Source organism: Adiantum capillus-veneris, chromosome 5 (genome assembly GCF_014529385.1).
Source record: "Adiantum capillus-veneris isolate H3 chromosome 5, ASM1452938v2, whole genome shotgun sequence".
Taxonomy (NCBI): Eukaryota; Viridiplantae; Streptophyta; class Polypodiopsida; order Polypodiales; family Pteridaceae; genus Adiantum; species Adiantum capillus-veneris.
The window spans coordinates 91,339,971-91,365,741 of record NC_140935.1 but is presented as its reverse complement, the minus strand read 5'-3'; the positions used below and the strand labels follow the sequence as shown (position 1 = coordinate 91,365,741).

The 25,771-nt window shown below is 45.1% G+C and overlaps 2 protein-coding genes across 2 annotated transcripts in view; one reads left to right on the top strand and one right to left on the bottom strand.

The window, feature by feature from the left end:
* Nucleotides 1–338: 338 nt before the first annotated feature.
* Nucleotides 339–25,771, bottom strand: part of LOC147457712 (D-lactate dehydrogenase [cytochrome], mitochondrial-like) — a 48,305-nt gene continuing 22,872 nt past the window's right edge. Inside the window, exons 6-16 of the mRNA XM_086512536.1 lie at nt 10,918–10,954; nt 10,741–10,802; nt 7,474–7,570; nt 7,329–7,403; nt 7,127–7,235; nt 6,945–7,054; nt 6,805–6,867; nt 6,601–6,680; nt 6,246–6,376; nt 789–832; nt 339–624 (exon numbers count right to left, since the gene is read on the bottom strand). Coding sequence (XP_086368662.1) covers nt 505–624; nt 789–832; nt 6,246–6,376; nt 6,601–6,680; nt 6,805–6,867; nt 6,945–7,054; nt 7,127–7,235; nt 7,329–7,403; nt 7,474–7,570; nt 10,741–10,802; nt 10,918–10,954 — 928 coding nt within the window. The 3' untranslated portion in view covers nt 339–504. The remainder of the gene's footprint in view (nt 625–788; nt 833–6,245; nt 6,377–6,600; nt 6,681–6,804; nt 6,868–6,944; nt 7,055–7,126; nt 7,236–7,328; nt 7,404–7,473; nt 7,571–10,740; nt 10,803–10,917; nt 10,955–25,771) is intronic.
* Nucleotides 10,947–24,435, top strand: LOC147457715 (uncharacterized). The gene is made up of 2 exons (XM_086512537.1): nt 10,947–14,354; nt 17,730–24,435. Exon 2 carries the CDS (start codon nt 21,640–21,642, stop codon nt 22,174–22,176), a length of 537 nt encoding a protein of 178 aa, XP_086368663.1. The 5' UTR covers nt 10,947–14,354; nt 17,730–21,639; the 3' UTR covers nt 22,177–24,435.

Sequence of the window (25,771 nt, the reverse complement as noted above, 5' to 3'; positions counted from 1 at the left end):
TATTTGGAGTGCTTGAATTGTATGCATACTGTTTTCATTGGGTTAGATTCTGAGTGCTTTGGACAGTTTGGAAGGACGTAATTATCACATGCTTCGACAATTGAGGTGGATTATGTTTTCCTCTTCAAAACATTTGCTAGGGATTTGGATGCTTCCCCCTCTTTACTATGAGCTCTACTTCAGCTCGATTTTCCTCGCCTTGAGGTATCCCATTAGTAAATCAAATGATAGTACTGGAAAAAAAAAGTGTGTGTGTGTGTGTGTGTGTGTGTGTGTGTGTGTGTGTGTGTGAAAGAGAGAGAGAGAGAGAGAGAGAGAGAGAGAGAGAGAGAGAGAGCTTGATCAATTTCTGGTTTGACGACTTTTGGTCGAGTGTAGTTGACTACAGTCTTCCTACCAAACCGCTTCTGGATTGAATTTGGAAGAAACTCAATATCAATGCCCATTGGATATCTCATGAGCTTCAAGTTTGTAACTCAATTTCTAAATGTTTTTGCTATTGCTTTATGAGCAAAACTTAGAAGGTATCACTTTTCCTGGGTTCATGATGTTTCCTGGATCAAGAGCTTGTTTTATTGTCTGCATGGCTTTGAGGCTCTCTGCTCCTAGCTCCTTCTCAAGGTACTGCATGCACCAGAAATGGCAACATCCAGGGCTTCATATGAAGCTCTCTCTCTCTCTCTCACACACACACACACGCGTCCTTTCTTGATAGATGGAGGACACACGCACGTATATCCATCCCCATGTATTTTGCTCTTTTTTTCCTATTTGAGCATGAAAACTACCTTTGACTTTGCAACTCCGACACCATGCTCCCCATTGCATGTACCTGAAAAATGTTATTTTGTCATGAATACATCCAGCATAGGTATGAAGAGACACATATTGAAAAGAACTTATGGAAAATTGAAATCAACTTGGACCGCGCATGTATAACTGTAATTCCTGATCTGAATTTTAGGACTTAGCTGCCCAGGTTGGAAAAAGTCACAAATCCTCAACCTCCTCTATGGCATGCAAATAAGATCTTTCCACAATAATTTTCCTTCTCTAGACTCTCTCATAAAAAGTTCTCATATAAAAAGGCTTTACCTTGTCGTTTTGTAAAGCCTTCTCTTCAGTATTGTACACTAATCTTCTTGTGGCCAAAACCACACCTTGTCCTTTTGTAAAGCCTTCTCTACACTAATCTGAACCTCAACATACCTACCTCTGCCAGCCACATGTTCAACAACAATAAGATCCTTATTCACCCCACACCGCAGTCTTTACGTCCTTTTAGGTGAAAGCATGAATAGGTGGTACACTTTTAAGGGTGGAAGCTATTTTCCAATAGCTATTTTTTCAAAAGTGGGGACTCGTAAAAAAATTTGCAAATCAATTCTAAACTTTTCGCCCATTGTAGATTTAGGAAGAGCTATCTTTTGATATAAAACATGCCCTAGATTTTCTTCATTTTGGTCAGACGCTTCCAAAAATAGCTATGTCCCGGACATAGATTGCTTTTTTGTCCAACCACTCACGCGTTCACCCTTTTATGCTCACAGCTCTGTCCTTCCAACAGTATGGTGTTCCATTGTCAACTCAGAAAAATAGAAAAAGCAACAAGGAGAACAGAAGAGGAGGACTAGAGCCCTCCATGTGCGTATTACTGGTATCAAAGACACCGAAAATGTAGAAGACGAAGTAAAGGAACTCTTGCAACGCATGGGCATCCCGGAACCTATGCACACACAGGATAATTTGGAGTTATGGGACCTCCTCCAACACCTCATCTCCCTCTATCATCCGATCTTCCTCCTCAGGGGAGCTAGGATCTTGCAAGAGGACGAGTGCCATAGATGCTTCAGTCTGCTCATCATCTCTTCGATAACTTTCATTTGATTCCTACACAATGGTCACAGGTGATCTTTGGTTGACTGACTTTGGAAACAAGGAATGAATTCCTGAAGAAGAGACCAGCACTTAAGAAAACTGGAATATTTATGGGGGATGACCTTACTTTAGCACAAATAGCACATATGCAAGAGTTGATGCAAGAGATCAAGGCAGCAAGGGAGAAGGGAAAAATTGCCTTTTACAGAGGAGGGAAAGTAGTGGTTTTGGAAAAACGCATAGCATGACGGTGTGAGACATATGGGACCACACTCCGGATGGCGGCATGGAATTGTAATGGTTCATATAGGCTGGATGTGGGTGCCTTTGAAGATAGCTTCAGAAATAGAGACATTGTCTTTTACTCGGAGACACATCAAAAATCTGGACAGTTGATGCCAAGTGTGACTGGCTATTTATGGGAGACAGCTTGTGGGCCAGACGCTAGATCCCAGCATGGAAGTCGAGGTTCAGGAGGGGTGGCAGTCTTATTCAAGGAAGAGTTGTAGCCGCTATTACAAATTGTCCGGAGAGATGACCAGGCGAGATACATGTGGGTGAGACTGAGAGCTGAGACAGACAGATTCTTATACATTGCTATATGTTACTTTCCCCCTAGCACATCAGTCTATACCTCACCTAGAGGGCAATCCCCTTTCTCTATACTTGATGCTAACATATGGGAATTCTCTAGAGATGGAGATATCATTCTCTTGGGAGACTTTAATGCCAGGACAGCCAACTCCCAAACGGTATTTTATGATACCTCGGAGGAGATGCTTAGAGAGATGGATATATCAGAGATGGGACTTGACAGACACTCACAGGATAAAGAGCACACAGAGTATGGGAGATATCTCATGGAGATGACAACTACGCATGGTCTGGCCATACTTAATGGTCTAGAGATTTTTCCTTCGTCTGGGGGATTCACATGCTTTCCACACAGACATGGGGCCAGTACAGTGGACTATGTCATGACTTCACCGAGCTTCATCTCTCATATTCAAGATCTCAGTGTGGGCCCTAGGCCTGTTGGAGTAGCAGTGGACCATGCTCTCCTGACTTTTTCAGTCTCTTTCCAGTATAGTGTCTCTCAGACACCACGGAGGATTGCACACACACGGTATACTTTTACACCAGAGACGGATTCAATCTATGTGGAAGATATTTACAGACGGATGGGGGCAGCCGAGCCTGTATATACAGTAGAGGAGATCACCACTTTATTGACGGAGATTTTGCATGGGGCAGCAGCAGAGGCATACCCACACACTCAACCAAATCAGAAAAGACGTTCTGGGAACATGCCTCAGAATAGTTGGTATGATGAGGAGTGCAGAGAGATGAGAGTTCAGATTCAGAGCGAGCTTATACTTGGAGTCATTACATATAGACAGTCTCGGATTGCCCTTCGGCGTTTAGTGCGACGGAAGAAGCGAGCCTTTTTAGCCCAGATGGAACGTGATTTGTATCAGCTCTTTTTGAGCCGAGATTCAGGTGAGACCTGGCGTCTCTTCCATGAGCACTCACCTCCTCCAGTGATTACCTCTCCCGAGATTTGGGGTCAATATGCAGCATCATTATATACAGTACCTGGGCAACCACCATTACCAGACCCTCTAGAGCCATGTCCAGCCACTAGTACCTTCTTTACCACTGAGATGGTGAAGAACGCCATTGACAGGATGAGGACTAGGAGAGCATATGATCATGATGGTTTGGTGGCAGAGCACTTGATACATGCTAGAGATTTACTGTCAGAGGTTCTTGCGCGGTTGTTTAACCGTGTCATGTGTGATGGACTACCAGAGTCCTGGAGATTATCTACTATTGTACCTCTTTTCAAGGCAGGGGACCCCACGGTACCAGGGAACTACCGTACTATTATGATAGGGCACACATTGGCACAGTTGTATGCATCCATTCTTGAACAGCAACTGAGTAAATGGGCAGAAAATGAGGGCATACGAGCAGCAGGTCAGGCTGGATTCAGGAGGGGTTTCTCCACTTTGGACCATATTCTTACACTCTGAGCCATTATTGAGGAGGGTCGGGCACATGGGAGACGGATGTATTGTTGCTTTGTGGACTTCTGCAAGGCATTTGACACAGTGTCGAGGGCCAGATTGATGCACAGGCTACTGAAGTTGGGAGTACCCACAGAGATCATATGGGGGATCATGGCTTTATACAGCTCAGTGACTGGCCAGGTACGCACTCCGGAGGGGATTTCTGACATTGTTCATTCCACTATTGGAGTGAAATAGGGGTGTCCTTTGTCCCCTACACTTTTTGGTATGTATGTAGATGAGGTCTCTGACTACATTGACAGAGAGAGTGACAAAGGCGCTCAGCTGGCAGGGACATGGATCCCTTTATTATTATATGCTGATGATATTGTGTTAATGTCAGAGTCGCCAGAGGGCATGCAAAGACATTTGGATGCATTGCACAACTTTGCAGAGGATAGTGGACTGTCTGTGAACCTTGGTAAAACCAAGGTTATGGTGTTTAACACCACACCACAGTGGGTCAAGCGATCGGCACCTACACTCGTATATGGCCAGGACGCTGTGGAGTACACAGATGAATATACATATCTGGGGGTGGTATTCACGGGACCGAGGTTTACCTTGAGGAGAGCAGCAGAGACTAGACTATCAAGAGCCTATGCGGCGTTAGGAGGGCTAGAGAGGATGTGTTCGCAGGTTCAGTTTCAAGAACCATGAACAAAACTATGGCTCTTTGATACTTTGGTTGCTTCAGCTATGCTTTATGGGGTCCAAGTTTGGGGACCATCTGTGAATCATGACAGTTGGAGGAACATGGAGAGACCCTTGATATTTATGATATCCCGGATGATTAGAGCCAAGGCCTCGGTACCACATGCGATTATTCGAGCGGAGGTAGCCGCCCCTCCTATAGAGATTGAGGCTCTTACCAGATCAGTGTCCTTTATGCACAGTCTATGGGATACACATAGAGGCAGATATACTAGATTGGCTCTTGAGTCCTCTAGACAGTCAACGATGCAGGGAGATGCATCATGTTGGTATGCGCAGATGATCTCATGGTTTCAGAGGCATGGTCTCAGCATGGATAGATTGCCTCCCTTTCAGTATTCCCTGGATGCACCCTCCCTGCCAGTCACACGGACGGAGATCACTAGACTCATTCGTCAAGATCTTATATAGTTGGACACCAGAAGGACATGGGTAGAGCCGATACAGGAGTTGGGCACGAAGATGGCTTTCTACAAAGAGCACCTTCTCCAACTTTCAGGGGATGGGTTTGTGACTCGTCCGAACTACATGGACACTCATTTATCTCATGGTCTGCGATGTGCTATTGGTCAGATTCGCACATCCTCACACCAGCTGGAGATTGAGACGGGTAGAGTCAGAGGGATACCACCAGAGTCTAGGATATGTCAACTATGCGGTAGAGAGCCAGAGACAGAGCTACACTACATATGCCACTGCACTGTGTATTATGAGATACAAGGGCGCTTCCATTGCTTATTCAGGGAGGGTTTTGGACCCCTAGATAGAGTCATGAGGTATTAGGACCAGAGATGCCTTGGCTTATATCTACTTGAGCTACACCGACATAGAGACAGTCTGTTGGGGAGACATGGAGTACAACAGTCGCAGAGACAGATCACAGATTTCTTTGGATCGAGGGAGCCAAGAGACCAACCACCAGCACAGGGTTGTACCCGCATTCATACCAGAGGCACCCTCATTGACAGGGCGATTGAGCTCGGGAGATCGAGACGACCACGACCGAGACATAGGAGCACACTACATCGACGGAGACTCCAGCACAGGATCAGAGGCATTCTAGCACGACACCCAGATTGTCATTGAGGGCCTATTCTACATTTTCACATCTCACATTTCACACTTCATTTCAGTTTTCATTTTTACTTTCAGTACTTCTTGTACTTGTACTTCAGACATTGTATTAGATTCACCACTTTGTATCTGATGGTCTCATAGGTCATTTTGGCCTTTTGAAGACGTTAATATATCATTTCATTTCTCAAAATTGAAAAGCATCATCCAATATACATGCAACCGCCATCCAAAAAATTAAAAACAACTACATCAGGACAGAATTCTACTTCTGTGGAGCTTTCCTTGAAAAGTGTGCCTCCTGACAAACTTCAATCTACTGAGTTATAGGCCTTCTCAATATTTTGGAGGCATAAAAGGCAAAGGTTCCAAATGTATGATAACTGTTTAGAACAGTTCCAAATGTATAATAAATGTGTATCCTTTAAACTTTATCTTGTCTTGAATTTTGTTTATATCAGATGGAAAATTTGAAATATTCTTTTAGTAATCATATAAAAACATCACCTTCCATTTCAAGGGCCAAATTCACTATGAAAGTTGACAAACGCTTGGCTTCTTGAACATCCTCGTTACTCGAAGAATCAAACAAAATCAAGGTATGGCAATTCCCATCACCTGCATGTGCAAGACTTGCACTGGCAAAAACAAATTACACTTATCTCAGTTTTGTACAGCAAACTTGAGCAGAGAGTACTGAAAAACTGTCAGACAGAGCCACAGATATTTAAGCAACTCTCAATAACCCAATTCAAAACTCAAAAGTTTGGTGGTTCATGAGTTTACAAGAAGTCGGGAACTCATGATCATGTCCTACGTCACAGTTAATGAGCTGAAGCTGGAGAGAGGACTAAAAACTAACCACATTAAGAATGAAGAATCTGTCTCATTTGTTGTCCTCGAGATGCATTCTGCCAGCCTGGATAGAGGCACACATACGTCCTGTGTTTCAAAGTCTGAGCCATGAGATTCATCACTATAAAACTTCTAGGATTTGCTTAGTATGGGACTTTCTAGTTCACTAGGTGTACACCATGGTACATGTACAGATTACAACTTGACTTACTGTTGATATGGCACCGGTCTTTTCTTGCATAGCTAGACAAGCCCATAATATCTCCTTGCGCATCTACAAATAAGTGAATGAACCAAAACTATTATGCTTTAAGACACTAACAGCACTGATAAATGGCATAGAGAGCATACCGTCCAAAGTCGTTCCTTCTCCTCTAGAAGTTCAAAGAGCGTGTAGGCATTCCCCTTATGCTCATTGGCAATCTTCTGAACTTGCATGCTTTGCTCCTTGGCATACGCATCTAAAGCATAAATACAGTTACCAGTCTGCACCTCATATTGTTGTGAATCAGTATAATAAGAGAAGACTGCACCTGTGCCTATAAATTCGAACATTAAGGTTGGCTTCTCAGGAAATGTTTTGTCATTTGCTTTGTTCAATGCCTTCATCATGACTTCATCCAGCAACTCAAGGCGGCTTGCCTAAGCATCGTTGAAGGTACAAACAACACCAACCATAAGCTCTCTTTCCTCAGTCAAAATCCTGAAGTCTAAAAATTCCTTCTGCGAGTTTACCTGAATGCCACTGTGCATTATAGCAATAGCAACATCGGCAGCATCCTTCACACTTTCAAAGCTACAAATAGCGACCTATACAACATCTAAGCTTCTCATATTTTTAAGATAATCATAAAACCAAAACAGAGCCTAATCCACCTACAGCAGATGATTCTGGAATTTTTTGGAGACAAAGAGTAACTTCTATCAGTACTCCCAGTGTTCCCTCACTCCCTATCAACAATCTTGTCAAGTCGTACCTATGTTACACCAAAGTAAGCAGCCTAAGCTTGATAGAATCTTTTTGGCAAGATCCATTAAGGAGAGAGAAACCACAAGTATCCCAATAATTGAAGGAGAGCATCTCATTTACATTTCAAAAATCCACAAGAAACTCTATAATTGAAGGAAACCGTCTCGTTTACACAGACCTCACTTTCATAGACCTCACTATACACACTAACAACCTCTTCAAGTGACCTGTGCCACTATACAGTAATGATCAAACCAAATCAGTGGGGCCCTTTACTGTTGATAGTCTGAATACTCATTGGCTTAAGTTGAAGATCATTCTTCCTGGTGAAGATGCAATGCACCTAGTTGCACATATCATGCACCCGAGCCAAGTCTATTCCACAGTAAAAATCATTAAAAAAAAATTGCAGAGCTTTAATGCAAATCAAAAGGAGAAAATTGCAATATGAACACACATGCCAGTCCTCTGTCACGCAAGAGTAACAAAGAGCACATCAACACCCCTGTAATGAAAGCATATCTCGACACTTGAACATATGTAGCCAGTTTAGGTGGTTTGACATAGATTAACATTAGGTTCAGGTTACTTAGGATACCTTTGCTACAACAATGGGGACACAACATGGCAATTTTTCACTGCACTAAAATGGCAATATTTTCACCAAGTATTGCCCAACCTTTCCATAATAGACAATACAAAAGCAGAAATACTCTTTGCAACATCACACCTGAATTAATCAAACAATGGAGTTCAAGCAAAGCCTAAAGGGAATACACTCACCACATTGCCCCAGCCTTAGGTGCTGGTGAGACTTCTATCCATGTTATACAAATCGTAGGAGACCTTTTACTTGGTGGAAAATGAAAAATGCTCACCTAAGCCCATGGTTAAAATTACAGTTTTAGCGAACACATGGCAAGTCAGGAACAAGACATTGCCCACTCTATGCCAAGCTGTGAAACAGTTTACTGTCTAAAGATTTTTCCTTTAACCAATCCACTAGTAGATGTCATTGAATCTTCATATTCATCAAGGCAGTTGGCCACAAAAATGGCTGCCCAACTTGATTGGAATAGTGAAAGCTAAGAAAAAGCTGCCTATTGCATTTTCATAAGAGTGAAAGCACAAAAGAGGACAAAAGTTCATGCACTCGTGCGCTAACAACATTTCATGCCACATATTTACAGGGTAGGGAATAGGCGGGGAGCCCTGATTTTGGGAATGGTCAGTAGGTGACCATTCCCACCCGTCAAGGGAGGGAGGTCGGAGGCCAATTCTCTGTGCTGATTTGTCAAAGCGTGATCTACGGGTTCTGCGTACTGACTTGCCAAACCCTCCTTGACCTACGGGTTCTGAGTGCTGAGGTGGTGCCATATTCTCAATGCTGAGGTGGAGAGACCTGCATAACTCTCTTGACATTCTGCATGCTGAGTTGGAGAATCGTGATTGGTATGGAAACTGTCCGTAGCTTCTGACAATTCTGATTGCTGAGTTGTCCATCAGCTGACGGTCACATTAGATTGTCTGAGCAGGAAAGCCGAGGGGATGGAGCAGGCAGACCTGCTGCCCCGCTCCTCCCGACCTTGACAAATCAAACATACACAGCAGATGAACTTTGCTATTAGAGAGGCATCATAAGGATTACAGTCCTTATAAGGTCACCTATACTTTCCTTCAAGTCTCGTCAAGGTCGGGACTCGGGGGTTGGAGCATCCTCGCCTTTCACTAGGAGGCTTTTATCTGTCGTAATGCTCTAAGGCACCATCCAATGCTTAATACATCAGCACAGACACAAAATGAGCAGAGATGTCACTATCAGTGCACAGAATGTTGAGGCTAAGAGTCATCCTAGTGCTGACAAGTCAGCGTTGGAAATGGATCAGGGTGCTGACAAGTTGGCATTGGAAATGGAACAGGGTGCTGACAAGTCAGCGCTGGGAATGTTCGATGGCGACAACTGCTTGATTGAGCAAGCTCTACATCAGCACACGGAATGATCGATGGCCCTGCAGTGATCACCTGAGACTGCATCAACCCTGTACCCTGCACTTGTTTGTGCATTAAAGCACAGGTTTGGCGGCCCCCCTCTTCCCGGCATCTGACCACCAGGAAAGGTTATTGGCTGACCTTTCCCGGCATTTGCTGGTCGCCATGAGTCGCCTGGATTACAGGGAAAGTTCAGCCAATGGCCTTTCCCTACATTGTCATGGTCGTTGGTCAAGGGGCAGATCATCAGGGCTGTACAATCAACTGGCATTATTTTTTGGAATGTCAGCATGCAATCGCGTGATGGACGACACCTCAACATGGGGAACGTCAGAACGCACGGACACTCTGCAGACGAATGGCTTTCATCCAGCTCAGCAATCAAAATGTACACTGCTGATGATTATTGTCGCCCGTTCACGCTGCTGCCAACACCTCAGCCTCTGGATTTGCCAGGCGCACACACAGATTGCAGACCAATGACGATTCACCACCTCAGCTCTCGGAATAGCTTCTGCTGTTGACAACTCAGCATGCAGAAAGTATTCTGGCCCCTCTCCCAACGACCATGACGGACGGGAATGGTCCCCATGCTGCTCCCAAGACTGGCTCCCGGCCTCTGCCGCTCGCCAGCTTAGAGCGCAAGCATTACTGGGAATGGTCCCTGAGGGGACCATTCCCTACTCCATAACAGTCACATCAACGCCAACTATGCACTCAAGGCTACCAAAAATCTTCTGTGCAAGAGGTCACATAGGTTTTTGAAGCTGAGTGGTAACAACACCCAACGAAGTTGGGCGGTAACACAGTGGACTCAGGATAATACAGTCACCCGCTTGTATAATGAATGGTAAGGTGCTCGTATATCCAGTTATAGCATCTAAGACAGCATCATGAAGCTTCTCCAAGGGGCATTGCTTCTGTTCAAATCAGTCCCGCTGTAGCTCTATTTAACAAATTAGAATAAGTAACATGAATTTGTTTGCTACAAACTCCAACACTAGAATAAACAACATGACCGCATATTGCATCGAGAAACACTGAAAAATTTCTAATATACATTGTATAAAGAAAAAATCAATAGTCATCAACAGAGACAAATTCAGCAACAATAACACAAGCTCAAGCATCACATTCCAACTAAAATGCATAACAATAACCCAAGTTATGTGACTTTCAACACCTTACCCTGCTGCACTCTTACGAGCTCGATTTGCAGTTTTCACCACAGTACCATCTGCCAGCACAGCCTACTACAGTACAAACCTTTAGGTTGAGTTTAATGTTCCTTCTTGAGAAACATCTCAAAAAATTTCAAATAACAAACAGCCAAAAACTGCTCTAAAACATTTTAGAAAAACATACCCTGATTGCAAGAACATTATCCTTCATGGTCCCATATCTGGATCAAAATTGGGTCACATCACAATAGTTGGATGTCACAGAATGAGCCAAGTCAAGACAGCACGACCACATACAGCTTAAAGCGCAAGCAATTGTAAACTCTGTGCTCAATACAAGTAATGCAAAAAAAAAAGTGAGGAGAGATCGATAGTCCATAGGCATTCAATGTGTCAAGCCCCACCTTTGTATAGACAATAATGCAGTCAGCCCACAAAACGTTTTTCAGATTTGGGATATACACAGAACATGATCATGTCATTTTGTCCAAAGGAGGAGGAGTAAATTCGTTTAAGCCTAAAGGCCACAGGCTACAGCTTAGCGCTCTTCACATGGGGCTGGTGCAACAATAAACTTGGGATCTGTACTACAACGCTCAGAAACTCTTTTAGTTAAGTAATTTGAGATGGTAATACGAAACAAAATGAGGAAAACCCACAACAGGAATTGCATAGGGGATAAAGAGTTTGTGATTACCCAAGAATGAAGTAATGGCAACATGTTGATAAGAGAAAGCTTAGAAGCAATCAAAGCAGAGCTGTTGATTTCGAGCTCATAGCTCTTTAGAACCAAAACTGAAAAGATATGATTGTAAAAGGAAACGTTTAAAAAATGCAAATTAATTAGCTTTATCATGCCTAAACATGAGCACATTGCAAGATCTCCAAAGTGTCTGTTTCTAAATTAGCTAGTAGACATATCAGGACTATTGGTTAAGTAGCAGATGCACACAAAGAAGGGGAAGAAGGGGAATATGCTGGATGCCTCATCTTATCTGAAGGGGTGACATAGAGCATCATAGATAGAGTACACCTAAGCCATCCAAAATCGGACACTCCTTGAGTCATTCTAAAACTAGAGTATTGTGATAGGGGGATGGGTGACACAAGGTGGTATCTGACCATCTAGAACACACATTCTTGATACATCAAGGGGGTCATAGAGCAACGCTAAGAATTTGTTCCATAAAGTTTGGAAAGGAATTGACCGGATTGTGAGTATGTCTAATGCATCACAAGGTGGATGCTCCAAGGAGTCATTCTAAAAGAATGACTAGAGCAAAGGGATGGGTGACACAAGGTCATATCCAACCATCTAGAATACACATTCTTGATACGTCAAGGAATTCGTAGAGCAACACTAAGAATTTGTTCCATAAAGTCTGTTGTCAAAGGACGTTATCTTCCTCTTGTACACGAATCCTTAAGATGAACGAATTCTTCAACATACGTTAGTTTCATCTTACGGTAGAAGAATACTACTCCAAATTTGTACTCTTAGTCGCTATGCTCCACCAATGACTACAGATCAACAAATAGCTTGTTTCTGCCAAGGGCTAAATGCTCCCTTAAATACTCGTCTAGAAGCCATGAGGCCTGTAAATTTACAAGATGCTCTTTTAAGAGCTAAACCCTTAGCTAAAGAGATGTCAAACTCTCAAAGGGGACAAAATGGAAATATAAGGAATGATGCAAGGAGAGGGCGACCTATGATGTGGAACCAAAGGCCAGTTCACCCAACCCACCAAACTCATCCGATAGTTGCTGCTTCAACAACTGGAGCTCAAAATGCAGATCTTAGATGCTTTGAATGCAACGAGGCAGGACATTTCAGGAATGTATGTCCCAGGCGAGTCTCTGCAACAAATTTACCTAATCGAGCCAAAGGGCGAGGTCAAATAATAAATCGTGGAGGAAGAAACGGAGGACGAGGTCGAGGACGCGGAATGGCTGCCAGAGTCAATGCTATCATAGGAGAGCCAACATTGGGAGGAGAACAAGAGGAAAGAGCAACTCTACATACTGCAATTGATGACCCAGGAGCAAGACAACAATATGTTGTCATTTAAACACTTGCAAATCACGAATGTGAAAGATTTGAGCTTCTTATTGATTGTGGCAATACTCATTCTTTCTTGTCACCTAAATATTTAAAGAGATTAAAACTTCCTTTTTTCCCGAGAAAAAGATCCCTCTATTAGTTAATGAAACTGCCCATACGGCTACAACCACCTCTACTAGAGAGGGCTACAACAATCATAAGGGGAGACTCTCCCAATGAAAAAACAGCATATGTACAACGAGGCTAAATCAGGAGATGGGAGGAGGGAAAAGCCATGCAGGTGGACGGTAGTGCCATCTGAGCACACCCTAGACCATGGTGAAGAAAGGCCCAGGGCGCCATAATCAAAGGGAAGCCTCTCTACCCTCCCACATGCGATCGGAGCTGCCTTGGAGTCTCTCAAACTATCCCCTGAGAGTATAGATCAGCTCTAGCCAAAGATCTCAAGCTGTCTCTACTTGTGGTATAGGGCAAGCCTCAAAGATGCTGAAGCAGCGAGCCAGCCAAATGAACCAGAGTGTGAGGCCACAGACGAGCTCCCAACACTCCTCTCTCTCACTGCACCACTCCTGTGGAGTAAGCTCTATTAGCACTAAGCCCCTGAAGCAAAAACTCCTTCCAGGGCTCCTCCCCTGGAAGCAATCCTCTGACAACAAACTTCCCAAGAAGGGCTCTACTCTGCTATGCTGTGTTGGATCTACGATCCTCAACCCCCCCTGAGAACAAGGTAGAGTGATGAGCTACCAGGCCACTTTGGCTCGGGGCTACCTGAGTGTCACGCCCTAACCAAAGGAAATTCCTGATCAACCTCTCTTCCTGGCTGATGCAGGAACTCGAAAAGATCCAACAAGATGTGATGTACCACATAGTAGCCAACAACACCTGGTTGGCCACTACAAATCTGTCTACCAGAGAAAGTCATGCGGAGCTCCAGTGTAACAGCTTCCTCCTAATGGACAGGAGAAGGGGAGCAATCTGCTCCTCAGGAGACAAGTCCAAGCCAACCTGACAGCCCAAATATCGAAATGCAGTCCCAAGGGGAATCCATCTAAAACCCTCACCGGGCAGCCAATCAAACGTAGGAGCACTACCAACCAAGAAAGCCGTTGTCTTTCTTGATCAGTATGCCTGATGCACAACAAAAGGTCTCAAGAGCCTGCTCACACCTATGAAGGTTGGCCTCCTAGCCCTCCAAGTACAAAGCTGAGTCGTCTGCAAACTCAGCATCCAGTAGCTCGTCGCCCCGAATAGGGAGCGCTAAGCCACGTAGACCAACCTGCTGTGAAACCAAAGGTCTTCTCATCGGCTCAGCATAAAACAGAAAGAGGAAGGGGACAAGAGGACAACCCTGTCTGACCGAACAAGTGAGCATGAAACATATGAGTACACCTTCCAAAAGTACTTGATTGTGTGTCCGTCTGTAGAGAGCTGACACACCTCTAATCCAAGCATTTGAGAAGCCCATCTTGCATAGAGTGCCCTCCAAAAAGTCCTAGTCAACTCTATCATAGGCGTCTAATGCGGCTCTCACACAGATGATGCTCCTGTAGCATAAGAAGGTCAATCTCTCCTCCCACAAGGCATCGTTGAAGCTCCAAACGCAGTCGGCCCCTCTGGTGCTGAAATGGGGCCCACCTAATCCCTGCACATTCCATGAGACGATCCTCATGGGGAACGAGAGAGAATTGATACTGCAACAGCAGCAGCTAACCGTGCTATCTTCGAGGCAGGCTTGGATGGGAAGTAATCCGCATCCGAGCGTCCCCGAGATAGGCGTGATTGCAAAGAGTGTCTAGCCCAAAAGCCCAAGAAGAACGAGCCGTGCGCAAGGCAACCTCCTCTATCCAGGAGTCCTCTGTACATAGCATGGTGAGCTCTGCATGTCAGCAAAGAAGTGAACCACAATGCGTCTACATCCTGCTGAGTCTGGAGGTGCCACTGAAAACTTGGCCAACATCCACAGAGTCTGAACCAAGTCTGTAACCCCTAGGTCTCCCATTTAATGAGAGAACTCGAGGGCCTGTGCCTACAGCCACTCCAACACTAAGTCTGAAGTCTACTCAGGCTGGTCCCTGCCGCGCATAGGGAAAAAGAGAAGCGAACTGCTAAGTCCAGGGTCTCTATCCCTCTAGCTGCAAGGAAAAGTACATGAACTCCGAAGCAAGCTACCTCAAAGTCTGGTGAGGGGTCACCGAGAAACCGTGTAAAGTCGTAGGCAAAGAAATCCCAACGAAGACGAATGTCGAAGCTCGTCAGTCCACGAGGAACTGCTGCAAAAGGGGACGTCTGCACCAGAAGGGGGGTTCACAAGAAAGATTGTCCCTCTCTTGCCAAACGACTCGGGACAAAAGCGCTGCCAAGCGACCTCGTAGCAGCCGAGGATGGTCCTACCCCCTGGGACGGCTGCGAGAAGGAGCGGGAGGAGATGTAGAAGCAAGGGGTCTCGTGGGAGAAAGAGGAGAGGGGGGGCGAGGAGCGGTAGAGAGAGGAGGGCGAGGTGGAGAGGCGCGAGGGGGGGGGGGGGGGGGGGGGGGGGGGAACTCAGGGGGAGGACGGGCTGTTGGAGGTGAGGCTCAAGTGGAGGGTGGAGCAGGGACCTCGTCCTGCTGAAGAGAGTCGAAGAACCCACTGCTTCTGGACTGGAGCTTGGGGACCACTGTGAGTGTCAGGCTGGTGAGGTGGCTCCTATTGACGTCGACCACAAACTTACTGCCAGCCCTCCTCCGCTTGAGCCCCAAACTCGGAGGGTGGCTCTGCCTACGTACCTTGTGACTCTGTCTGCTGCTATTGGCCAGCCCTTGAAGACTTGAGGCTTGGCCTGCGGTGTAAATCGGGGTCTTCTCCCTGGACAAGACTTCGCAAGATGGCCCATCTGACGACAAATAAAACACTGATTCGGGAGGCCCGAATACTCCACGCTCTGAAGGAACCAACCTCCACTCACCCGAGGTAGTAGGATGACCTTCGAGAGAGTGGGGGTGTCCCGAACCAGAACACGTACTGTGGGAATGCCGGCCACCATGGCAGCAACAGAGGCTACCATGCGAGGTGTCTCTAGGACAGTCCCAATCGTTGAGCCTATCCTCGAAAGGAGCGGTAAGGGGGAGGCTGAGGCGGGAGAGGGCAACGCAAGGGGATATCGTCAAAGAATACTAGAACAAAATCGTCCAAGAATTCTCTAAAGATATCGTACCTTGTCCCGTCTCAAACCCCCCCCCCCCCCCCCCCCCTCTTCCGCTCCTTTCCAAGATAGGCTCAGCGATTGGGACTGTCCTAGAGATACCTCGCACGACAGCTTTTGTAGCTGCCAAGGCCGCCGGCATCCCCACAGTACGTGTTCTGGTTCGGGACACCCACACTCTTATGAAGGTCATCCTACTCCCTCGGGTGAGTGGAGGTTGCTTCTGTCAGCGTGGAGTATTCGGGCCTCCCAAATCATTGTTCTATTTGTCATCAAATGGGCCATCTTGCGAAGGCCTGTCCAAGGAGGAGACCCCGATCTACACCGCAGGCTCAGCCCCAGCCTTCAAGGGATGGCCAGCAGCAGCACATCCCCACAGTACGTGTTCTGGTTCGGGACACCCACACTCTTCTGAAGGTCATCCTACTACCTCGGGTGAGTGGAGGTTGCTTCCGTCAAAGCGTGGAGTATTCGGGCCTCCCAAATCAGTGTTTTATTTGTCGTCAAATGGGCCATCTTGCGAAGGCCTGTCCACGGAGGAGACCTCGATCTACACCGCAGGCTCAGCCCCAGCCTTCAGGAGATGGCCAGCAACAGCAGACAAAGTCACAGGGTACGCAAGCAGAGCCACCCTCTGAGCCTGGGGCTCAAGCAAAGGAGGACTGGCAGCAGATTCGTGGTCGACGCACGGGCCACCACGCCAGCCAGGCACTCAGAGTGGTCCCCACGCTCCAGTTCAGCACCTGTAGGTTTCCATAGAAAACCGTTTCGAACCTCTTCAGCAGAACGAGGTCCCTGCTCCACCTCAGTCTTACCTCTCACAGCCCCTCCTTCCCCCGAGTGCCCCTCCGCCCCTCCCCCCCCCCCCACCTCCTCCCTCCGCCTCTCCACCTCGCCCTCCTCCCTCTGCCGCTCTCCGCCCCCCTCTCCTCCTCCTCCCACGAGTCCCCCCTATTTCCACATCTCCTCCCGCTCCTTCCCCGCAATCGTCCCAGGAGGCAAGACCATCCTCGGCTCCTAAGACATCTCTTGGCAGCGCTTTTGCCACGAGTCGCTTGGCGAGAGAGGGACAACGTTTCTTGCGAACCCCCCTTCTGGTGCAGACGTCCCCCCTTTGCAGCAGTTCCTCGTGGACTGACAAGCTTCGACATTCGTCGTAGTTGGGATTTCTTTGCCTACGACTTACACGGTTTCTCATCCTTGCAACTAGAGGGATAGAGATCCTAGACTCAGCGGTTGGCTTCTCTTTTTCCCTATGCGGCAGAGACCAACCTGAGTGGACTTTAGACTCTGTTCGAGTGGCTGCAAACACAAGCCATCCAGTTCTCTCATCACACGGGAGACCTAGGGGTTACAGACTTGGTTCCAAACTCAGCAAGATGTAGACACGGTGTGGTTCACTTCTTTCCTGACACGCAGAGCCCACCACGCTATGTACACAAGACTCCTGGACAGAGGAGGTTGCCTTGAGCACAACTCGTTCTCCTTGGACTTGGACTAGACACTCTTTGCGGTCACGTCTATCTCGGGGACGCTCGAATGCGGATTACTCCATATCTAAGCCTGCCTCGAAGATAGCACGGTTAGCTGCTGCTGCAGCAGCATTAATTCTCTCTCGCTCCCCATGAAGATCGTCTCATGGAACGTGCAGGGATTAGGTGGGCCCCAGTTTCAGCATCAAAGGGGCCGACTGCGTCAGGAGCTTCACTGATGCCTTTTGGGAGGAGAGATTGACCTTCTTATGCTACAGAAGCATCATTTGTGTGAGAGCTGCATTAGACGTTGTGATCAACTTTTGCGTGGGTGATATGACACATTTTGGTCAGCTGCATTTGGACCTGGTGGCATCCAAGGAGGGGTATGTATGACTATTGCGGACTCTTGGCAGCAAGCCATAAACATTTAGGTGACAAGAAAGAATGAGTATTGCCAGAATCAATAAGAAGCTCAATTTTTTTACCTTCGTGATTTGCAGGTGTTTGAATGACAGCGTATTGTTGTCTTGCTCCTGGGTTATCAATTGCAGCATGTAGAGTTGCTCTTTCCTCTTGTTCTCCTCCCAATGTTGGCTCTCCTATGATAGCATTGACTCTGGCAGCCATTCCGTGTCCTCCACCTCGTCTTCCGTTTCTTCCTCCACGATTTATTATTTGACCTCGCCCTCTGACTCGATTAGGTATATTTGTTGCAGAGACTCACTTGGGACATACATTCCTGAAATGTCATAGCTCGTTGCATTCAAAGCATCTAAGATCTGCATTTTGAGCTCCAATTGTTGAAGCAGCAACTATCGAGGATGAGTTTAGTGGGTTGGGTGAACTGGCCTTTGGTTCCACATCATATGTCGCCCTCTCCTTGCATCATTCCTTATATTTCCATTTCGTTCCCTTTGAGAGTTTGACATCTCTTTAGCTAAGGTTTTAGCTCTTAAAAGCCTATGTTAATGAAGCTCTAATGATCTCTTTCTCTCCCTCTCTCTTCTTCTCTCACATTTTCCTTGTGTTATCTGCCGACCCTTTACCATGCATCCTAGCCGCATTCAAAGCTAGTTGATGCCTCTATTGTATACTCCCATGATGAGGCGATCGTGCATTAGTTTTGGTGTAGAGGTCACCAAGTCTGTTTTGCATTTTCGCCTCTCATTTAATGAGAGCCGATTTTCAAATTTTGGCCCACCTCTCTCTTGGAACACACTCGACGGTAAGTTTTCAAAGCTTCACGAAGGAACGACCACTAAAAGTATTAAGATTTTACATAAACTCCTTGGCGGAAGTTTGTCATGGGACGGATGGTCATTAGGATGCATTATGACCAAGAAATGGCGGAGCCAAAAGCATCAACTTGATAACTACAAAGAAGGGTAAACCTGATGGACACCCACCACCTATGCTTTGTCCCCTAGATTAAGCTTAGAGATAAGCAAGTTTCAGCACCCTAATCACTCTTTTAGCCTATAAAAGGAGGCCTCCTCTTTTGTAAACAAAGACACACAATCAAGCTCTAGCACTCACACTTTCACCTGTACATCCTTGTGTATGCACCTCTAGGCACGAATAGTTCTACTATGGCATGGTATTGGCTATGGTTGTTTGTTTTGGTTACTTAATGGCCAAGTGATTTGAGTTACCATGTACACATGAGTTTCTAAAATGTTGATTATATAAAATTTCCCTCGTGAATGTTGGTATGTTGTTTATGAAGCCTATGTTAATGAAGCTCTAATGATCTCTTCATCTCCCTCTCTCCCTTTCTCTCACATTTTTCTTGTGTTATGTGCCGACCCCTTACCATGCATCTTAGCCGTATTCAAAGCTAAGTGGTGCCCCTATTGTGTACCTCCCATGATGAGGCCATCGTGCATTAGTCTTGGTGTAGAGGTCGTCAGGTCTATTTTGCACCTCCGACCCTCATTTGGTGCCCCCACTGAGGAGGGCTTTGCAAAGCCCTTCAGTTAACAAAGAGTAGCGATGCATGTCACCAATCATGGATGAGTGGCTACAGGAGTTTTCAAACTGGAAGACTGAAGAAGAGAAGACTGTAGAAGCACTAAAGACCTTCATCGAAGTGCTACTGCCAGGTTGTAGCCTCATCAATATCCAAGAGATAAGCTCCCCATCTCACATTGCTTATGCTAATTGCAAATCGAGAGCATTAAGAGGGAGGGCTACAAGGTGTCATCGCTATTGTCAACCAAAGCATTTTGTGAATAAGTGCCGATAGAGAAGGTGAAGAAAAGACGATGAGTTTGCTTTTGAGAACCGCATAAGCACTCTTACATCAGTCAGATTTTGTGTAGCACCAAGTGTTTTCTTTCCAAAGGTAAATGAAGAGTCATCAACTACATCAACCACGAAATCCAAGCCACAAAGCGTAAAGCATTTGGTAGAAGCAAATGGACCTACGCTCTCTCTACGCCTAGAGGGTTCAAGTAAAGTATGACAACCCAAGCATCACCGCCGCATGCAAAATGAAAAGCCGATTGAGATAGACTCTCCTCGCAAGACGATTGAGGTAGACTCTTCTCGCTCAATCTATTTTTAACCCAGTATGGAGGATTATGTGGGCTTTAACCAAAGATAGAGACATGTGGTGAAGGTGTCACCTTGTCAACACTTAAGATGCAACTCTAGTGTTCGAAGCCTTGCCCTACACCCATCATGGATAATAACAGTAGGCCATAAGTTTTTTCTTTTCGTTTCTTGCAACACATGCATGTCAACGTGTACATCGATAGAAAGATATTCTACCAGCAAAAGATTGTTTTCCTATTTGAAGCAGAGATGCTTGGCAAAATCCTAAGATCCCTACATCCCATCATCTTGCCCATTCATGATTACTAACACTCTTTAAATGTAAGCATCTTTATTCTATTCTAGCCTTTTCCTCTTCTTAGCTCCAGCTCCAGTTTTCCAACCTTGTATAGACCTTTATGAATCACTAAGTCATTCCAAAAAAAAAAAGGGGTTTTGATTATCTGCTCATTGATATACTACCATCACAAGTATCTCTTTTTCCACATTTAGTGGCAAGAAGGGAGAAGACATCACCACCGATATTTTGAATAACTTTGACATCGCTTGTGTGGTTTCTAACAATGATGACGATGCCTCACGGCTACGAATCTTTCCTCTATTGATGAAAGTAGAGGCCAAGTCTTGGTACAATGCTTTGCTTCGAGCTACCCAATATGCACGGAACTTACTACATGCTACCTTTGTGAAGAGGTTTGGTGGAGGCACAACCTCAAAAAAGTTAAAGAGCTTGTTGGCTTGTGTTCGCCGTTTAAAGAGAAGGTGAAGGGGAGATTCCCTACAACGTATGAGTTGGCAATGGAAGTAGCCCGCCTTAAAGACAAGAAGCTACACATGCAAGCAAGAGTCAACGAGTCAGAGGAATCAAGCTTAATCTGACTAACCCTAGTAGCTACAACAGTCGCTCAGAGGGCCCAACCACAAGAGGCATCAAAAGAGCAACAAGACCTGTTGAGCCACATCACTACTGAGCTCGAGAATCTATTTGTGCATTTGATGCAGCAAGGCCATGCACACAACCGCAACAAGAGCAAGGGAGAGGACAACGAACGCAAAACCAAGAATACCACTGCTACAATTGTGGAGAAGATGGCCATGGCATGTATTATTGTCCACAACCAAGGAGACAGAATTTTAACAGAGGAGCAAGACAAAATCAACTCTCACCACCAAGAGCTTGGACCATCACCACCAAGGCCACCACAAGAAGTACCACCTGTGCAAATCCTACAACCATCCGTTCAACCACATTTACCACCACCACAACCTCTCATTCCCCACCACCAGTCGGCAATAAGGCAGTAAGTGTCATCAGTCTTGAAGGTAAAGGAAAGGCAAAAGTGAAGGAGAATATCAAAGGAGTGGTGAAAGGTAAGACCAAGGTTGAAGCGGTAGATGCCATGGGATTTAATCACTCTAGACATGAGGAAGCTTCACAAAGGGAAGAAAAGATGAAGACCAAAGGAGAGTCAATCAAGAGGAAGTCTAAGCTACGACGAAAAATTGGCATTTCAGATTTCACAATTGGTGAGTCTATAGAACCTTGTGATCTTGTGAGTGATGTTTCTATGTAGGGCTTCAGCATCCCTAAGGGGGGGAACTTCCCAACTATCTTAGGAAGACCATGGGACCATGGATCATGGCCATGAGAGAAAAGCAAGATTTGAACACAGAAATTCTCAAGATACAAGGTACAAAGGGCAAGGACATCTATACAACACGAAGGCTGGTAAGCAACAAGGGATGGACCTAGAGACTACAACATATGAGCTCTTTAACAATTCTACTACAGCATCAAAGGAAGAATCTACAACAACGAATGATAGTGACGACTCTCTTAAAATCATGGGTCTCATTCTCACTGACCACAAGAAGGTGGATCCACCAGATATACAGTTGCAAGCAGGAAGCATAAAGTCTTTGGCACTATACCAATCAGAGGAAGCAATTACATACCAAACTCAAATGGTTGTTACCAAGGAGTGGGATTTTCAAGTCCACCCTAAGGAGATTCTTAAGCAAGTGGATGCAATGGCAACTTATTGGAGATCTAGGTTTGGCAACCTAGATGTAGAGATTGTGTTTGATCGTACTATATTTGATGCATTTAAGAAAAGATTTAAAGAACCCTTAGCACAAGGGTGTGTTTATAGGAGTCACAGAGAATAAATCCCAGCATGAGAAAGATTAGAGTACAGTCTTGCATGCATATAGTCGAGATGAAGTGGTTTTCAACCAGTGGATTGCAATCTATCTTTTGTATATGCTATGCACTTTGGTACAGCATGTATCAAGCTTGTCTTTGAGCTACAAGGTTGGTGGCTTATTAATAATGTCAAGAAAGGCAATGAACCTTTTTGACAACACCCAAGAGGATAGTGACTCTTTTGCTCGCTTCAGTAATAGCGGTAAGCTAGGTTCCGAAGAAAACTAGGACTTGCCCCATCAACAAGGAAGCCGTAGATTGATACAATCTTGGGGATCATGATCCTAAGTATTGTCTTGGAAGGAGCTAAAGTACTCAATTATCTTTTCACTTATGGTGGTTACAAATCCTATCCATTTTTGCATGAAGCAAGAAGTCCTATTATTAGGACATTGCAGGGAACTATCCTACTCTTTACCTGGGATCCTGGTGGATATTGGCACAAAATTTTGGAAGCTATGGGCTCCCTATTCATTCCAAGGAAACTAGGATTGTTGGTCATTGAATCTCTAGCTCCAGAGGAATTTCAAAACTTATTGCTCTTCTTCGAGACTCGTGAATATCCCAGAGATCTCACTAATGGCCAAATGACTCTTCTTCGGTTGAGGTGGAGAAGTCTCCCTCCTCATGAATATCCATCATTGGTGCTTGATCAAACCTAACAAAGTATTGCTTCAGCCTCCATCCATTGACACGTATTTTGTGGAGCCTACCATTTGCATCCATCAATCGGTAACTGCCATTGTTGTAGCGCTTTCTAATGACGAATGGCCCCTCCTATCTGGGTGAAAACTTTTTATCCTTCCTAGTGTCAAACATGTTGTCATATCTTAGAACCAACATACCTTTTGCCTTAAGTCCCTTGTTGAAGGTAAGTCGACGTTGCTCTGCCTATGCTGTATAATAGTTGATAGCATCTTCTCTGTCTAGTTGCAACCTCTATAGATGAAGAATGTGGTTGTGAAGATGAGCATTAGTACGTTCCATTTGTCTAGCTAGCATCCTGGGACTAGCCAATTGTACTTCAATGGGTAAAATGGCCTCCTTACAATACACAAAGTGATATGGTGTGAATCCAAGGCATGTGCGAAATAAAGTGCGATAAACCCAAAGTGCAACCATAAGATGCTTGTTCCAATCACTTTAGTGATTGTTTACCTGTTTAGTGATGATCTTGCAGATCATACCATTTTGTGGGTAGTAGGGAGTTGCGTGTAGTCGTGAGATGCCCAGCTTCTCCATCAGCTCTCCTACTAGGTCTCCTCTAAAATCTGGTCCCTTGTCAGAAATTATTTCAAGAGGAGTGCAAAAACGGCAACAAATGTTTTCAAATACAACGTTAGTTACTTCCTTAGTTGTAATCCGGGTAGTAGCAACTGCTTTGGCCCATCTGGTCATGTAATCCATACCCATGATGATATACAATTTACATGATTGGGTCCTTGGCAAAGGCCCAATGGCATCAATTCCCCATTTCTCAAATGGTCCATAAGAGATAATAGGAGTTTGTGGCTCGTATGAGAGTCTCCTATCACCAACCTTCTGACACTCTTTGCATGTTTTGCACCAGTGGTGCACGTCTCTCTGTAAACCAGGCCACACAAACCCGGCTTGTAGAATCTTCCTACTGGTGATATCAAGTACAAAGTGACCTCCATAAACACCATCATGGCAACTTGAAATGAATTCGGTGATCTCTCTAGAGAGAGGTACTCGCTTAAGGATTTAATCCTTAACCTTGCAATACAGGTCGCATTAATAAGGCGGCATTTTATTGCCTTACGCACAAGCCATTGCGTTTTGGCCCTTAGTAAGATCTTTAGGACACTCTCCTATGTCCAAGAAACTCGTAATGTCAGGCATAGCATCGCTACCTCGGAAGAGAGGCAACTTTAACATGATCGCACCCACTGGAATATCTTGTAGTTTCTCTCTAGCTAGAGCGTCTGCTTCTTCATTTTCTGCTCTAGGTACATGATGTAATTGCACAGATTGAAATCTTCCAAGAAGCTCCTTAACTTGGCATAGATGGCCTAACAAGCTATGATTTCTACAACTTTAACATGATCGCACCCACTGGAATATCTTGTAGTTTCTCTCTAGCTAGAGCGTCTGCTTCTTCATTTTTTGCTCTAGGTACATGATGTAATTGCACAGATTGAAATCTTCCAAGAAGCTCATTAACTTGCCATAGATGGCCTAACAAGCTATGATTTCTACAAGCCCAAATTCCTTGTGCTTGTTTTATTCCTTGTGCATCACCAAATACATTTAACCGTTGAATACCTTGTGTCACACACCACTCTAACCCAAGAGTTAAGGCTGTATATTCTGCTTCATTGTTGGAGTGGGAATCCAAGAGATGCCCAATGGAGAATACCTTTTCCCTTGTTCGTTGAAGACGACCATGCCTGCTGCAGCTTTGTCCACTGTCCTTTTATAGGCTCCGTCAAAGAAAAGAGAGTGAGCCCTCTCTATCTTAAGGACTTCCAGCACAAGTGTTACTTCTTTGTCACTTGTCTTCATCTTCAGCTTCTTTTCATAGTGGCGATGAGTGAACGCCTCCCAGACTGGCTCTTGTGGAGCTCTCCACTTGCATTGTGTAGTCAAGCTCTTGCAACCTTGTGAGCCATTTGGAAATCATACAAGAAACATCCATGTGCTGCATTACATAAGGAAATACTTCTTCCATGGTTAACATTATGAATGGTCTAAATAGTAAATAAGAGCGAAACTTGGTAGTAGCAAGCATTAATGCAAGCACCATGTGCTCCGCTGCTGTGTATCCCTTTTCTGATAGAGCCATCATGCGACTAGAGAAGTAGATAGGACGCATGAAAGAAGTTTGAGGATCCTTTTGCATCAATACCACCCCAAGAGTGTCATTGCCCACATTAGGGTTTACATAAAATGGCTCGTCCCACTTTGGAGGTGCAATGGTGGGAAGCTTCACTCCAAGTAAAGATCTCTTGTTGTAAGGGAGAACCGCTTGAGAGAACAAGTGAATAAACCTACTCAAAAACCTTACCTTTTGAAGAAAAGAGACCAACTGCTTTGTTGTGGTGGAAGAGGGCAAAGCCACCAAGGCTGAACCTTGCTTGGGTCAGCTTCAATGCCCTTGGAAGAGATCACATGGCCAAGAAGAATAACCTTGCTTTCACCAATGTGGCATTTCTCCACATTGAGTTGGCCACCCAAAGCTTGCAGCTTAGCTAGACCTTCATAGACTTTCTCGAAATGAAGAGAGCGGCAACTATAGATACAAAAGTCATCAATAAAAACACGGATTGATTTTCCAAAGAATGGCTGAAAAACAAATGGCACATAGCACCGAAAAGTGGTTGGAGCATTGGTGAGACTAAAAGGCATAACTGTGTAAGCAAAACATCCCCATCATGAGCTTAATGTGATGTTGAACTACTGTGATGCCATGATTTTGTCATATTCATCAATGAACAATTCAGTAAAATTACTTAGCATCAAAACATAACCTTCACGCTCCTTCCCACACAGCTCACTCAAGAGCATTTGATATAGCTTGCTTCTACCAAAGATTGA

Bases quoted from the DNA above. Each gene is read 5' to 3' on its own strand.
- LOC147457715 (XM_086512537.1), top strand. From the start codon at position 21,640: ATGGATCATGGCCATGAGAGAAAAGCAAGATTTGAACACAGAAATTCT.